The sequence below is a fragment of the Anoplopoma fimbria genome, chromosome 13 (assembly GCF_027596085.1).
Source record: "Anoplopoma fimbria isolate UVic2021 breed Golden Eagle Sablefish chromosome 13, Afim_UVic_2022, whole genome shotgun sequence".
Taxonomy (NCBI): domain Eukaryota; kingdom Metazoa; phylum Chordata; class Actinopteri; order Perciformes; family Anoplopomatidae; genus Anoplopoma; species Anoplopoma fimbria.
Genome location: NC_072461.1, coordinates 26,571,800 through 26,587,342, shown reverse-complemented (window position 1 = coordinate 26,587,342; position 15,543 = coordinate 26,571,800). Strand labels below are relative to the sequence as shown.

Sequence of the window (15,543 nt, the reverse complement as noted above, 5' to 3'; positions counted from 1 at the left end):
AAACAGACCATAAAGCAGGGGATGCTTTAGGGCGGGGCTACACACTGATTGACAGGTCGCTACTAGTTATCACTAACTCCCCACAAGCTTAAGTGAATTTCCACCGATCTCAGACATCGCTGTTGCCGTGGAAAATTATACTTTATCTTAAGTTTGTCATAAGTGGAAGTCAGGACCAGAAGAAAAAAAATGTAATTAGCAAAGTTTAAGGTATCTATGGATCGATTTTGATCAGATTTATTTCTTAATAAAGAGGAGAGAGATATTTAATTCAGATTTAAAAGTCTGTCTCTCTTCAAAATCTCTACTATATTTTATTTTATTTATTTTATTTATTTTATTTATTTTATTTATTTTATTTATTTTATTTATTTTATTTATTTTATTTATTTTATTTTATGCTCTTCTTTAATGCTGTAATAAATCAGATTAAAGGATTAAAGTATATTCTTATCTCTTTGGAGAAGATGACAATGATGCTCCTCCATCATCTAACGCCCTCCTTCTCTCTCTCTCTGTTGATTGACAGGTGGAGGCGGGGCATCAGTGGTACCTGCAGGTGATTTACGTCATCAGCCCAGAGTCCCGCTCCAGCCCGAGGATCCAGCGCTCCGTGGTCCACCAGCTGAGCCGCCCTCGACGCGACCTGGTGGACCGCAGCGGGCGCCTGACGCTGGACGAGTCTCTGATCTACGACAACGAGGGCGACCAGGTGAAGAACGGCACCAACATGAAGTCGCTCCGCCTGGAGGCCGGGCCCGCCGGCTCCTTCAACGCCCATGTGGGCGGCTCGGTGGGCGGGGGCGTGGCCGCCGTCACCCTGCTGGTGCTGGTGCTGCTCGCCGCCTGCCTCCTGTTCCGCCGCTGCCGCCGGTCGGCCAAGAAGAAGAGCGCCAAGGCGGCGAAGGCCTACGAGGAGTACCCGCTCAACACCAAGGTGGAGGTGTGCCTGGACAAGTGCGTGGAGAAGAACTTCAGCACCAAACACTGCACCGTGAGGAACGTCAACGTCCTCAACCGCAACCAGGACGCCAACGGCAAGGCCAAGGTCAAACAGGTCAACCTGGAGGTCAAACTCCACAACAACCTCCACGACGGCACGGAGGTCTGACACACTGACCAGGAAATCACAAATCACAAAAAAAAAAGTTATTTTCTAAAAAAGAAAGTTTGTACTTAAGGAACGAGATGTTTTGTTAATGTATTTTTATACCACTTTAAAAAAAGGGAAGAGTTTGACGCAGCGTTTTTTTCGGGCTACCTCAGGAATCCACAACCCACTCAGCTCCATCGGTCATCTCATCGCTGTCCTACTTGACATTTACATCCTTTGATTTTTTATTGTTTTTTTAAGCACCGAGACGGAGACTGGTAGCTCAGACACTGGTGATTGTTTGGTCAACAGAACCAAACACACTTCTCTGCTGTATCGAGTCGTTTCACTGCTACTGAACGTCACTACTGTGGAGCTGTAGACAGTGTGGAGGTCACTCATCACGCACTGTTTCTGCTGATATACTAAGAATGAATGCTTTTAAAAACGGAACAAAGTGGCTTCTGCATCGGCTGCGGCTGCTTCTGACTGCTGTGAGAGTATTATGCACAGACAGAGTGCTGCTGAGAGTGTAAATAATAACAAAAAATGAATGATAACTAAGTGCAATTATGCCATAACTTTTGTTAATCCTTCCGCTCGTGAGCAGGAACTTTGTTTGCATTCAAAAAAAACAAACAAACATGTATTTCAAGCCTTATAGAGACATTTGTACTGTCACGTTGAACCAACAGATTCTTTATTTTTATTTGTTTTGTCCGTACTGTTCTCTGATAGCTGCCAATATTAAGTGCCATGCAGTATTTTTCACTCACAAACGAAACATCCAAAGTGTTTTTATTTTTTTAATTTTCTTCTCCTTTCAAAGAGTGACAAATCTGACATTTCCATGTGATTGTAAAAAAAATCAGACGCCGCCGTTCGGATGACAAAAGGTTTGGATCCCGTCCACATGACTGAATGCTTTAGCCTTACTGCTGTTCTAATGAGAATAATCACTTTTTAAAAATGATGTATTTTATAATGATGTGTGTGTGTCAACCTGCCTTCGTTCCGCCCAAAGACACAAAACCCCCTCCTTATTATTTTAAAATGTTTTTCTCTCATTTATGTATTACTATGTTAGCCTCTTATGTATTACGTTACGCTCAGCTACTGATGTATGACACTGGTTGGAGAGCACTGCAAAAAAAGAACAAAAAAAGGAAACTGTATTCTCATGGGAGATGTTGTCTTTCTCTTCATTTGTTCCGCCTCCTGTTTTTGATTTTTTTCAACTGTGTGCCTATCAAAACAACACGGGAACAGGAAAACAATGGGGGAATAACAATATATTTTTTTGGTGCTATCATTGTGTGGAAAATAACTACGATGCTATCAACATGATGCCTGTATTTGGTGCCTTTTTTAGTAATAAAAAATTAAAAAAATTCAAACCCATGATTTCCTGTATTTAATGTTTATTCAAGATCTTTTTCATTTGGAGAAAAAGGTAAAAATAAAATCTGACAACTGTGAAGAGGAAAATAGACAAATTCAATTATTTTGTCTTACTTACTGCAGTATTTTGTACAAATATTTTTACATTTTGGGTCCTTTATGTTTTGAAAAATCCTAAATGTGAGTATTTGAGGCATTTGCTGAAGCTAGTCATGAACATGTGATCATTATTTTTACCAACAGAGATTTCTTAAAATAGTTTTTACTAAAACTGGCAAAACAAAACAATTTTATTCATGACAAGGTGAAGAATTTGCCTGGAATAATGTGGAAAAAAATGGCAGATATTTATCATAAAGTTTACAAAACACTTCATTAACAGAACAAGGTAAAAGAAAAATATGAAAAAATGAACCATACCTTTAAAAACAATGAATTTAAATAAAACTGACGGTTGATTTAAACATCCAGATCATATTTCATATAGAGACTGTGGTATAAACTCATTAATTTAAACATCAGTCCTTTCTACATGCATCAAGTTTATTTTTCATCTAAAAAAAAATAATAATGAATAATCTCATTATTTTCTGCAGCTAAATGTAGAAGGTCCCTGAAGGCCACGCATGCGTGTTGGCAGTGGGCGTGGCCAGGTGACTCCTCAGGTAGATATTCGGGTTCCACAGACAGCACAGGTGTGGCGGATCTCTTTTCCGGTTCAAACCAAACATCCAGGTGAGTTTCTCTTTGATTCCTTTGACTCTCCTTCATTTATCTTCTTTTTTCTGTGTTTATTTGTGTGTTTGACTGTAAAAAGAGTATTTAAGGTTAATAGCAAAGATTATTTTTCTAATTAACTCAGATTTAGTCACTCAAGTCACAAAAGAAAATGGATTTTTAACACCTGCTTCAAACTCGACAGCAAGTGTGTGAGATGTGTTTTATGTCCTCTTTTATCACTTATCAATAATCTGCAGTGAGTTAAGTGTGTTTTAATCTATGTGATATATATTGTTTTATGTTATTTCCATTGAATATCAACAATTAACATCGATTGAGAAGCAGTTTTTAATTCAAATGTCCTGTGTTACATTTAGTCAGTGATGTTAAACTGTAGCTGGCTTCAATAAATATATTTATAATGAATTTAACATTCATGAGAACAGCTGATCATAAAGATGTTTAATCTTGTGGTACATTTTTTACAGATGCTACACAGACAGTTTAATAGAGATGAATGTTGAAAAGCAATACAGCTACAGGAAGTCAGATATTACATTTCATTTAAAAGACGAGTGCTAAAATGCTTCCTACTAGTGGACAGAAGAGGATTAGAGCCATTTTTAAAAGTTAATTTCATTCATTCATTTATTCGAATAACTTGACTTCATGATTCATACTTAAGTGTTTCATATTATTGTTTATATTTTTGTTTATTTGAGTCAATTTGTTGATCTGGTGTCAATATAACAACATTAAAGTTCTAGCTTTTGGGTTTTTTCTCTTAGATTAATTAGTAGTCAATTAATAAACCATAGTCCATTCAACAGAATTAAATGTATTATTTTAATTTGACACTTATTGAGTTTCACAGGAACCCTAGGAATCCTTCAGAATGTTAAATATACTGTAACACAACAACGAGAACTATAAACTCTCTTACTGACTTAACTAAACATGCTCTGACTCTTTAAATTAGAATCACCTTTATTGATCAACTATGTGAACACGTTCAATTAATTGGACTAATTAGTTTTCTTGCATTGCTCTCATGTACTGAAATAGACAGAACAGTTAGGGACAATGACAACAAAGCTGGACAAATAAAATGAAAGAATAGACTATTATTTACAAAAGTATGTGAACAGAATAGTTGTGTGTGTGTGTATATATATATATCATAAATGAAAAGGCACCAAAGACCAACAATAACATTTAATTAAACATGTACAGAGCAGGTGTTCTGTAGCTTTACACTATACAAACAGTACAAATCTATAAATACTGAATGTATGAACATGGACTGGATGATAATGTGTTGTACTGTAGATATATGTGCATGTATGTATATTTATATTGAAGGAATAAAACATAGTAAACCAGGGAAAGTTACACAATATGCCATAATAAACACAATAAATCATCTTTGAATTTATGCTAGTGAGAGTTTGGTGAGAAAAGAACACAAAGAATATAGTTTACCACCATAAATCACAAATTATAAAACAAATGTGTTGTATTTTCTTGCAGAAGAACTTCCTGTTATCATGGCGTCTTTATGGGTAAGCCCAGTTTTATCTTTTCATATATATTGTTTGTTTTATGATAAGGTTTTGATTGATTGTACTATTTAAACTGTTCTGTGCAGGATGACTTGGACAGTCTTGTGAATACCCCTTCCTCGTTCACAGCAACAGTAGGTCCAGCTTAAACTTTCCACGTTGACATTTTTTATTACACAAATGACAAATGAAGAGAATGAAACAAATACAAAAACCGTCTCTTCTTCAGACTGGGGAGAGAGGAACCATCAAGCCTGCAGCAAACTTCAATGCAGGAGAGGATGCTGAGGCTCTGAAGGATGCCATTGAAGGCCTTGGTACAGAAAACACAACATATATTAAATATTTAAATATATATTCTTTGGATACACAAATGAACATAACTTCAGTACATGACATGTACATATAATTATTCCCAAATCACAGTCAGTTGTGTCTGAATCTTATATTTATGGGGGGAAAAACACAGCTGAACTCCGGCTAAAAGAAATGAGCTTAACATTAGCTTAGCAGTTGGCTAACGCCCGTATTACTTGTTGATTTATGTGGAATTTATGCAATTTGGTGTGCTACCTTTTTATATGACACATTTGAATGTTTATTTAATTTAATTTAAAGGTAAATATTAATAGAGGACAAACTAGTATACACTATTGAAACAGAGCTACACTGAATATCCATGAACTGTAATCAAAATAAAGTCCATTTTCTTGACAGAAAATGTGAAAATGAACACGTTTCTTTTCATATTTTATGTCTAATAGGTTCTATGGCAGCAATGTAGGTTCATAATAAGCCTAAATACACATAAATTAAGCCATTAAACTTTGTTTCTTTTTGCTTTTTCTTAATATTCCTACTTCTTTAATGTCTACATTTTGTTGAACCAAAACAAATTCTCTCCGGTTTCCTAGCGTGGCTTTAAACTTGGATACTTTTCTTTTTATTTACTCCCTTTTTTTCATATTCATTGATCCTCCTAATGTGTTTTATTTCATTGTTTTAGGAACCAAAGAGAAGACTCTGATCGACATTTTGACCCATCGTAGCAGCGCTCAGAGGCAGCTCATCTGTGAAGCCTATCAGGGATCCACCAGCAGAGTGAGAGAACGTCACTACTCTTGATTTATGACCGATGCTGTTGATCAGAGTCAATCACAATCTATATTTAAGAGTTTTTCATCACAGCTAAGGTAGAAAAAGAGTTCATTACTGCTTCGTTAGCACCTCTTTTTTGCGACTAAAAGGCATAATCATAACCAAATCTTCAAACCTAACCCTAACGAGTTTTCCTCTTAATTCAATTTATTTAACCATTTGCTCTAGGCAAGAAATTGTAGCAAATGTTAAAATTAAGAAGTAATATCAATAAGTCTTAGTTTCTTTTTATTTACCTTCACTTGTACTAGTCTAATAGGTAAACAATACGGCTGACTTTATACTCAACAGAACAATAATTCATCATGCCAGCTTCTACATATCACTTTTTTACTTATTATTATTATTATTATTATTAATTCATATGAATATTATCTATTTTATATTGACATAAAAGATACATGTTAACTTCCTGTGTACCTGAGATACATTTCTTTATTGTCACAGAGCTTTTATCTGTTACATTCTTTAACACTTTTTAAAATATCTTCTTGTGAGGCTTCAACATGACTAATAGTTCTCACGTTCTCTTTGTGTGCTCTGGTAGTCGTTCTGTGTCTGGCTGTATTTGCATGGGTGTGCTTGTGGGCATGTTTGTGGGTGTGCCTCTGTTTGAGGAGTGACGGGTGGTGTTTTACGTCACAGGCGTTGGTGGACGACCTGAAAGGAGACACCAGCGGGGACTTTGAGGATCTGCTGGTGGCGCTCGCCACCCCGCCTGCTGCCTACGACTGCCATGAAGTGATGAGGGCCATGCAAGTCAGTTTTACACACTTTAATATGATAAGATCAAAGATTACAACAGAAGAATAAGAAAACAAAAAGGGCAAAAATATAAACTTATACAAACAATAGATTGAAAACATAAAGTTTATAAGAAGTAATACTAACACCAGTGCATTATAGAAACTAAAAATAATATTGTGCATGATATTGAAATTTTCTTTTATTTTGTGACTTTGAAAATTAATTTTGGTTTGAAGGATGAAATATAATTTAATGAACACAATCAGTTTGCAGAGTTGAACTGAAACTAATATTTGTATTTATGTATTTATTTGTTTTGTATTTATTTATTTGTGTTTATTTATTTATCAGCAAATAGGTTTTCACAAACAAGGAATTTGCCTCGGTAATTTGTTTAATAAATATAGTAAGAGAAAAGAAAATTAATTTTAATGAAAAGAGCTGTACAGTGTATCTTACTTTTGTCCTGTTGAGCTCCAACTTGAAATGGAAATTTCTTTACAGTACAACAAAATCAAAACAGTAATTCTAAGACTTAAAAAAAACCTAAACCTAAAAACAAGTGAGATGTTGCTTTTGCTCTTCAATGTGTTCTTGTATTATTATTATTATTATTATTATTATTATTATTATTATTATTATTAACCCTTATTTTAAGTTATTTTTAAGCAACTAAAATGTACTGTGAAGTTGCACAGATCAAGTGATGATTACGTTATTTCCAGTCTGTTTATGAGGGTCGTTTATTCTCTGGTGAAAGTTATTAATAAGAAAGGACAGGTTTTCATTATCATGCGTTAACTTGTGGTTAATTAATCCTCGTTAACGATGTAAATGCCGTTCAGACGTTCAGTTAAAGTGTCTGTGTGACGTTTCCAGGGAGCCGGGACAGCAGACAGCGTCTTGATTGAAATCTTTGCCTCCAGATCCAACCAACAGATCAAAGCTCTCACCGACGTCTATCTGGAGGGTAAATAAAGCAAACGGCACCACAGAGAGCGTTTCTGGAAGTGTTTGAGTTTCTTGTTTTCAGAATCACAGTTTGTCTTTGATGGGTTTTTTATCCACAGAAACCGAGAAGAAGTTGAGCCTTGACATGAGGGATGAAGTTTCCGGAGACTTTTCCACAGCGCTGCTCCTCCTGGCCGAGGTTTGTATCACAATGCACAAGTTAAATCTGTGAACAGTGTGTCCAGATACATAATTAAATCTTCTATAACTTAAATAAGAGCTGTGCAACTAGAAGAATGCATACATGAAGAAATTGTGGTAACATATGATCCCAATCTCTATAAAGCTTTCTAAACGTATGAATATATGTGTTATAATCTGCTTTTAGTGCTGTATCATTATAGTTATAAGCACTCATAAATATCAATACTGTTTTAATAGCAATAATCCTAACACATTATCAAGCATTTTATACTAAATATGAGTATCATAATACTTCATATATGCTGGACACTGGTCGCTGAGGTTTTTCATTTGTTGTAAAACATAATAATCTTAAAGGTAAAATATATTTATAATCTGTTTATAGCACTATATAATTAAAGTTATAAGCACTCATAAGTATTTATGATTTATAATAATCATAACGTATTATAAATAATTTTATTATGTATAATAATACTTAATAACTACTGGTCACTTACTCACCGTTTTTTTATAATCATTGTTTTAATGCATTATAATGTGATTATAAGTTACTTTAAGTGCTCGTTGTTTTACAAAGATTTAATGATTTTTTTTCCCACCTAATTAATAGTCAAACAATGACCACTGGGAATAATTTATAATCACATTATAATGAATAAGTGAATAATAGTAATTATAGTGAATTATGAAAAGTTATATAATCTATTACAACAACAACAAAAAACGTCAGTGAGTGACTCATATTATGATACTTCAGGTCGTTATAAAAAGCTTAATAATGTGTTATGATTATTGTTATAAAACATTATGGATATGTATGAATGGTTATAACTTTGATATTGAAGTGAAAGAAGGTTTTACCAAGTTCTTTATTATATCAAATTTTGGTCACATTTACTGATTACATATCTTATTTTTATCTTCCCTTTTGAATCTTTTTTTAATGAGATAATTATAAAGGTAAAAAAAAAAAAGGCTTAATAATAATCATTAAAGAAAGAAACCAATCTGAAGAACTCTGAACTCTGCTGGTACAAAAGCAAAATTCCTTTTCTCACATCCGTCATCTTAACAGTCGTCATAATTACTGAACTTAAAGGGAGAATAAACGAGTTCTGTTGGTTTGAACAAGGCTTGTCTGCACATCAGGTTTGTTCATGTAGAGTCAACGGTTTGTTCTTAGTTTACACTTAAAGTGTTTAAAGAGGGATGAAAATGAGGAAAACAGACGGCTGATGTTGATTTTTAAAATCATTAAATTAAAGTTGTTGTTTTTGTTTTCAGGGCACAAGGGACGAGAACACCACCGTCGATACGGAGAAAGCAAACGCAGACGCTAAGGTATGATGAGTGTTTTTAGTTATATATATATATGTATAAACTGTCTCTCTTTATGTTGAATACATTTTCATTTTGTTCCACCCAGACCCTCTACGAAGCTGGGGAGGAGAAGTGGGGAACCGATGAATCTAAATTTGTTGACATCCTCTGCCAGAGAAGTATACCTCAACTGAGACAAAGTACGTCACGCTTCATTTATAATCTGTTTAATCTAAACTACAATCAAGTTCTTACAAATTAAGGCCAAATTGGAATAATAGGAAATTGTAAAGGTGAGACTTCTCTTTATTTTTTGTGCAGCTCTGGTTGAATACAAGAACATCAGTGGAAAGACTCTGCAGCAGAGCATCGAGGGAGAGATGTCGGGGGAGCTGGAGGAGCTGCTGGTGGCTATAGGTTTGTGATTGAACTTTTGATTTTGACATATTATTCTACACTGTGATGATGATAATAATACACTTATGGCCATAAGAGCATATCCCCATGTCAAGAGTCAATTTTCTATGTTGGACCATAAACTTCATTTTAGTTTTTTTAGCTGTCACCATCTTTGTTTTTGGCCAGTAGCCATCTTTCAATGCCCTAAAGCATCCCCTGCTTTATGGTCTGTTTGACTCTAAATGGAGCATCATTTACTAAATGAACATCATGCTGTATTGAAGAAGACTTGAAACTAGAGATTGAGACCATAAACTCATGTTTACAATGTTTACTGAGGGAATAAATCAAGAGAGAAGTAGAGTCATTTTCTCATAGACTTCTATACAACCAGAGGAGTCGCCCCCTGATGGACAGGAGAGAGAATGCAGGTTTAAGGCCACTTAACTCCACTTTTCAGAGCAGGATGTTTTAGCCTGTGTTGATTTTGGCTTTTTCAAATCTATTAAATATTAAGCAAAAAAACTGCACATCTTCAATTATCTTTTCTTTCAACTTTATTTTTGTATAAATGTTGTTTCTAACCACATTGTTGTGTTCAACCTTTGTCTCTCCTCCAGTGAAATGTGTGAAGAGCGTCCCGGCCTACTTTGCAGAACGCCTGTATGAGAGCATGAAGGTGAACATGCTGTTGTTATTGCAAACATTTTAGTTGTAGATCATTGGACCGACACAAACACGATCCAGGTCAAAGAAACGTAGTGAAGTTTACTGGAGAAAGTACAGCCCATAATATGAAGCTGTTGAGTAGAGAGGATTCTTAGATAAAATGTCTTTCTTATGTTGTTGAGCAGAATTATAGATGTCCCAAATCCACACTACTTCATTATATTACATCAAAAAAGTATGTACCCAAATCATACTTCATTATATCGTATAGTTTACTTAAAGAAGGAAGAATTAAAGTGTTCTTCAACAAGCATCACAAGGAAAAATAGTCCTGTTCAGTGCTCTGAATGTAGGACAATATCATATCTGGAGACACTTCAGAGATTTGGTCCAAAGTTACTTTAATAAAGTTAACTGTTCTAACATTGACTCAAAATCAAACTGCAATTAAGTTTTTCCAAAGATTTAATGCTTTTGCTTTTGTTTTCCAAGACTTGTACAGGGACTGTAAACGCAATATCTTTTGAACGCTCAGAGCGCATTTCTTCAAATTTGGCACAAACATCCACTTAAACTCAAGGATGAACTGATGAGAATCTGGTATTCAAAGGTCAAAGGTCACTGTGATAACACAACACAATACAGTTTTTGGGCGATGACTTAAGAACACATACACTAATTATGACAATTTCACACAAATGTCTAGTAGGATAAAATGAAAGTGATGACATTTTGGACAGACATGGATGTAACCTGCTATCTGGTTGGTGAAGACAAACAGTGAGGCGGTAATTCTAGTTCTGTACCAATTTTACCACCACCGACAATTTATTTAAATATTATCAGCTTTCCATTCCCTTTGAAAAAACACAAATCACACTTTAAACCTTCCTTGAACCTTGAATACTTAATTATTAATTTGGGAAAAACAAATCACACTTTAAACCTTCCTTGAATCCGTACGTAATTATTGATTTGGGACAAAACTAAATCAGACAATCGGAACATTTTGAAAAAGTGCTTTAAACATAAATAAATACTGAAGTGAACATAACGGTGTCTTCCTTTAGAAGTAACTAAGTCTGAAGAAGAGATTTGTGCCACTTTAGTTTTATGTTCTAGAAAAAAAAGGCAACAGTATTAATGTGAGATAAGTGCAGGATAAATACTCTGCATGAATTAACTTTTACATAAAGTCTAAAAACCTTGTGTGTGTTGTCAGGGTGGTGGAACAGACGAGTCCACTCTGAACCGGATCATGGTGAGCCGGTCTGAGATCGACATGCTGGACATCAGAGCCGAGTTCAAGAAGCTCTACGAGTACTCGCTGCACTCCGCCATCAAGGTGAGCAATTATGAATGTTTATTAAACTCATATATTTAGTGTCTAATACCCAGTTGTTCCAGCTTAATGGATCCTTGCATAGATTTTGTCTTCACACAGTTTTGCTGCAACATAAATCCACTACAGACAGAGACTGATTGGTTCGGTTCTGGCCTCGATGGATTTACTGTCTGAGGTTTCATGAGTCAGCAGAGTTTAAAGAATGATTTTATTTGGCAAGCAACTTTCATATCTTTTGAAGCCAAATATATATTGAAATTTAAATAACTCTTCTGAGACACACAGATTGTTTGAAGACAAAATCACTAACTTTTGCTGCTGAATAACTGGTGCTGTGTGAAATGGAAAGATGCCTGAACATCTCTTCATTTTACACAAAACTAATCTGTTACTAACAGTAAAGCTGAGGCTGGTAATCTTGAGAAATTTGCGTTTGAGTACGTTAGATTTTAAAAGTCATCCAACCCAAAAATCCTAGACCAGTGAAAGCAGCAGCAGTACTTACATCCCCAGGAGAATGTCTTACAGTTACACCGTCACACAACTCTTCTTATTTGTTTGTTTATCATATTTTATTGTATTTTTTCATATATTCTATTTTTAAATGATGTGTTTATTGTTATGCACGAATCAGCTAGCTAAATTCTTTGTGTGTGTAACGTACTTGGCAATAAGACTTTTTTTATGATTCTAAAAGTCGCAAAATCTAGTAAGAAAGTCGCCAAGTCAGCAACAATTATACAGGCCTTCTTGATTCCTCCAAAATGTTAAAAAAATTAAATTTTTTTTTTTTTTTTTAAGAAGATTACCTACTCTGCCTTTTTAAAATAACAGTTGATGGGACTTTATTAACTCTTTATAATACACCCACAAACAAACTATTCATTGATTGATACTCCTTACTGACTAAAGGTTGTCTGGGTGTTTTTCTATCCGCTCTCTTATTTTGCTCCTTGTGGATCTGGTCTCCAGTCCTGAGATTTAAAACAGACACCACACATCTGCTGTGTCACATTGTGTAGTATTAGCATCAAAATATACTTAAAGTAACAGTGCTCATTATGCCATCAGTATCATGTATATTGTATTATCCAATTATAAATATTGATTAATTGGTGTGTTCATAATTTTAATGCTGCAGCTCATTTTACGTAATTTATAATCTTATTCATTAGATTTAATCTATAATAATACATCACTATTTATTAGGTGATTTATATATTGTATTATCTGAAAAGTAACTAAAGCTGTTGGATAAAACAGTACAATATGTCCCTCTGAGATGTAGTAGAGTAGAAGTATTACGTATCATACAATGATAATAGTTAAGTATAAGAACCCGTAGACTGTACTTGGAGCAAAATAAAGAAGATTCCACCGCTGCTGGTCGGTTCGGTGTGAAGACACGTTTTCTCCTGGCCTTGTGTTGATGTGTCCTCCAGTCAGATATGTCGGGCGTCCTCGGGGACTGTGTGGAGGCCATCTGTGGAGGAGACGATAACTAACACCTGAGCTCCACCTGAAGAAGAAATCTGCCTCCTCTATAACTTCTCTCATTCTTAACTTTCATCTTCAAACTACTAACAGATAACTTGACTTATGTAAAAAATATGAAAGGACAGTGAGAGACCATTAAAGGTTGATTCCTGAATATATAAAAACTTCAAACTGGAGTTTTAATTCAAAAATTCTGTTTTGTTTCAGTCTGATTGCGGAGGGGAATATAAAAAGACTCTGAAAAAACTTTGTGGAGGAGACGATGAGTAACGTCGACATGTTGTCTCTATTAGAGGAAACAACTCCCTGAACTCACACATGGACTTTATTTATTGGGGAAAGAACCAAAAAAAAAGAACTATAATGAACATTTATTGCATTCATGCTTTATTGGTGTTACTTTTCTTCTGCCTGATAATCCTCCAAATATAGAAGATGATTAAAAAAACAACAGTACTGGGCGGTAAAAGTAGCTGAAAGTAAAGTTTATTTCTATAATATAAGATACTAATGTCCAACTATTCATGTTTGTTCATTGTGTTTTAAATGATATCAGAAGGCTTAAATTATTATTCAGTATAATTCGCCGATGGATTAAAACGTAATTAATTAAAAAGTTGATACAGTATCATAATTTGAATTATATAATTCCTATTATTTATAAAGTAGTCTGTGCTTATGTTCTTTCCTATGTTTTCTTTCTTATTGCCATCAACCTGCCGGATGACAATCAGCCTGTAAGGACAAATTTACATGATGGATTTAAGTGCTCATGTTTATTAATGTGCATTAACTGTTCTTCAGTAAAATAAACATTAAACCTATAAACATTACACAGCAAATCAGCTGAAATCTTAAGAAACTACTCTACGGGAAATCTTACATTTACACAAAGAAAGATAATTATTGTGGCATTATTAAATGAATAAGTTATTTATATTTAGAAGGATTTAAACTATTTATTTCCCTATAATTAGCTTTAAATAACTTATTTCTTTAAAGGGAAATTACAGAAAAATATGTGTACATTACTGCCCCATAAAATAAAGCTACATATACAACTATAAAAGACTAATTAAAAGTGATTATGACATTAAAAGTCTGTTGAAATAAGGTTTAGGAGGCAGCGTGTAGTGTGTATTTCGAAGAAAAATTAAATATCTTCATATTTCATCTTTATAATCATCTTATTCAGTTCTTCACTCTTCTGTCTTCTTCTTGTATCTTTGTAACTTGCAGAAATAATAAAAAAAACTCATGAAATGTTTGACATCGTATTTTTTTTTTGGGAATCGTCTTCACACACAATACAACATATTAACAGTCTTGTAGTCCATCTTAGTCACCAGCAGGGGGCTCCACTGACTCAGCAGCAGGGTTTTAAAGCTGTTTAAACATCTGCAGGTCTACAGAACCAGGTCTATGGGGGCTTTAAGAGACTTCAGAGGACATGTTCTGAACTGAACTGATTAATGGAAGTGTTTCACTCCACTTGATCATTAAAGATGATGCACAGAAACGTTCTAACATCTTCTGTGACTGTAATCTGCTTCGTATGGAAACTCCTCCTCATTAAATATATTTAGTCTAATTCAGATACGGAAGTCTTTTTAGGAGAAATCTATGTTTAGGTATAAAACATATAAAGTATAAAAGCTAACAATTCAATAACTACTGAATTCATGTAATCTCATATTCATTCCTTGCATCTCTGTATTTTGAAAACAGTAGTAAGAAGAAATACTTTACTGAAAGCTATATAAATTCTTTAAGCTTTTATATACTTCAAAATATATGTAAGTTGATTAAAAAAATATATACTGTACAAATTTTTAATTGTCAAATAAATCCTCACACTTTAATGTTACTTGATTTTTCGCTCAATATTATGTGTTTGGATCTTTTTGTTTTTACAGTTTTTCCACTAAATTCGTGTGTTTTTTTTATCCTAAATTTCACTATTGCATCATCAGAAAACAATATGGTTAAATCCTGTAAACTACTTTAAATGAACAGACCAGTGGCATGTTATTACCTCGGCCAAGGAGGTTCTGTTTTTGGTTCTGTTTGTGTGTTTGTCAGCAGGGAAACAGAAAGTGTTCTGGCCCTATTTCCATGGAACTTGTTTGAAGGCTGAAGCCCGAGCCAACGAAGGACCCATTACATTATGAAGCGGATACACAAATTGTATTTCTCTTACGCTTATGCCTGGCAAAGATAATAATAAAAACAATTAAAGGAAAAGCATCAAATCCTCACTTTTGTGAAGCTTGAAGCATGAAATATTTCTGCAAAATAGTTTTATAAGCACTCATATGGTTAGAAAAAGTCTTTATTTGTAAAGTAACAAAAGCCGTCAAATAAGTTAAAAAAGTGCATTATTATTTGATATTTGAATGTATACAATACACAAAATTAATTACAAACATTAAAGCAAAAACTTGTAAGTAATTCAAATACATCTTTCTCAATTT

General features: G+C 34.2%; 2 protein-coding genes across 3 annotated transcripts in view; both read left to right on the top strand.

The window, feature by feature from the left end:
- The window catches only part of fras1 (Fraser extracellular matrix complex subunit 1), a 262,161-nt gene extending 259,680 nt beyond the window's left edge, over positions 1–2,481 (top strand). The window contains exon 73 of the mRNA XM_054610644.1: positions 530–2,481. Within this exon, the coding sequence (XP_054466619.1) occupies positions 530–1,111 (582 nt within the window). The 3' untranslated portion in view covers positions 1,112–2,481. The remainder of the gene's footprint in view (positions 1–529) is intronic.
- A 677-nt stretch (positions 2,482–3,158) lies between these two features.
- On the top strand, positions 3,159–14,302 carry anxa3a (annexin A3a). Of its 2 annotated transcripts, none has more exons than XM_054611055.1 (14): positions 3,159–3,229; positions 4,745–4,776; positions 4,863–4,910; positions 5,006–5,093; positions 5,783–5,877; positions 6,580–6,693; positions 7,561–7,651; positions 7,752–7,831; positions 9,124–9,180; positions 9,266–9,359; positions 9,481–9,576; positions 10,179–10,237; positions 11,450–11,572; positions 13,277–14,302. In XM_054611055.1, the coding sequence occupies exons 2-14, from the start codon at positions 4,762–4,764 to the stop codon at positions 13,337–13,339; spliced, it is 1,023 nt and encodes a 340-aa protein (XP_054467030.1). In that variant the 5' UTR covers positions 3,159–3,229; positions 4,745–4,761; the 3' UTR covers positions 13,340–14,302. The 2 variants fall into 2 exon arrangements, with proteins under 2 accessions (XP_054467030.1, XP_054467031.1); XM_054611056.1 differs by having other exon boundaries at positions 13,015–13,366.
- The last annotated feature ends 1,241 nt before the right edge of the window (positions 14,303–15,543 follow it).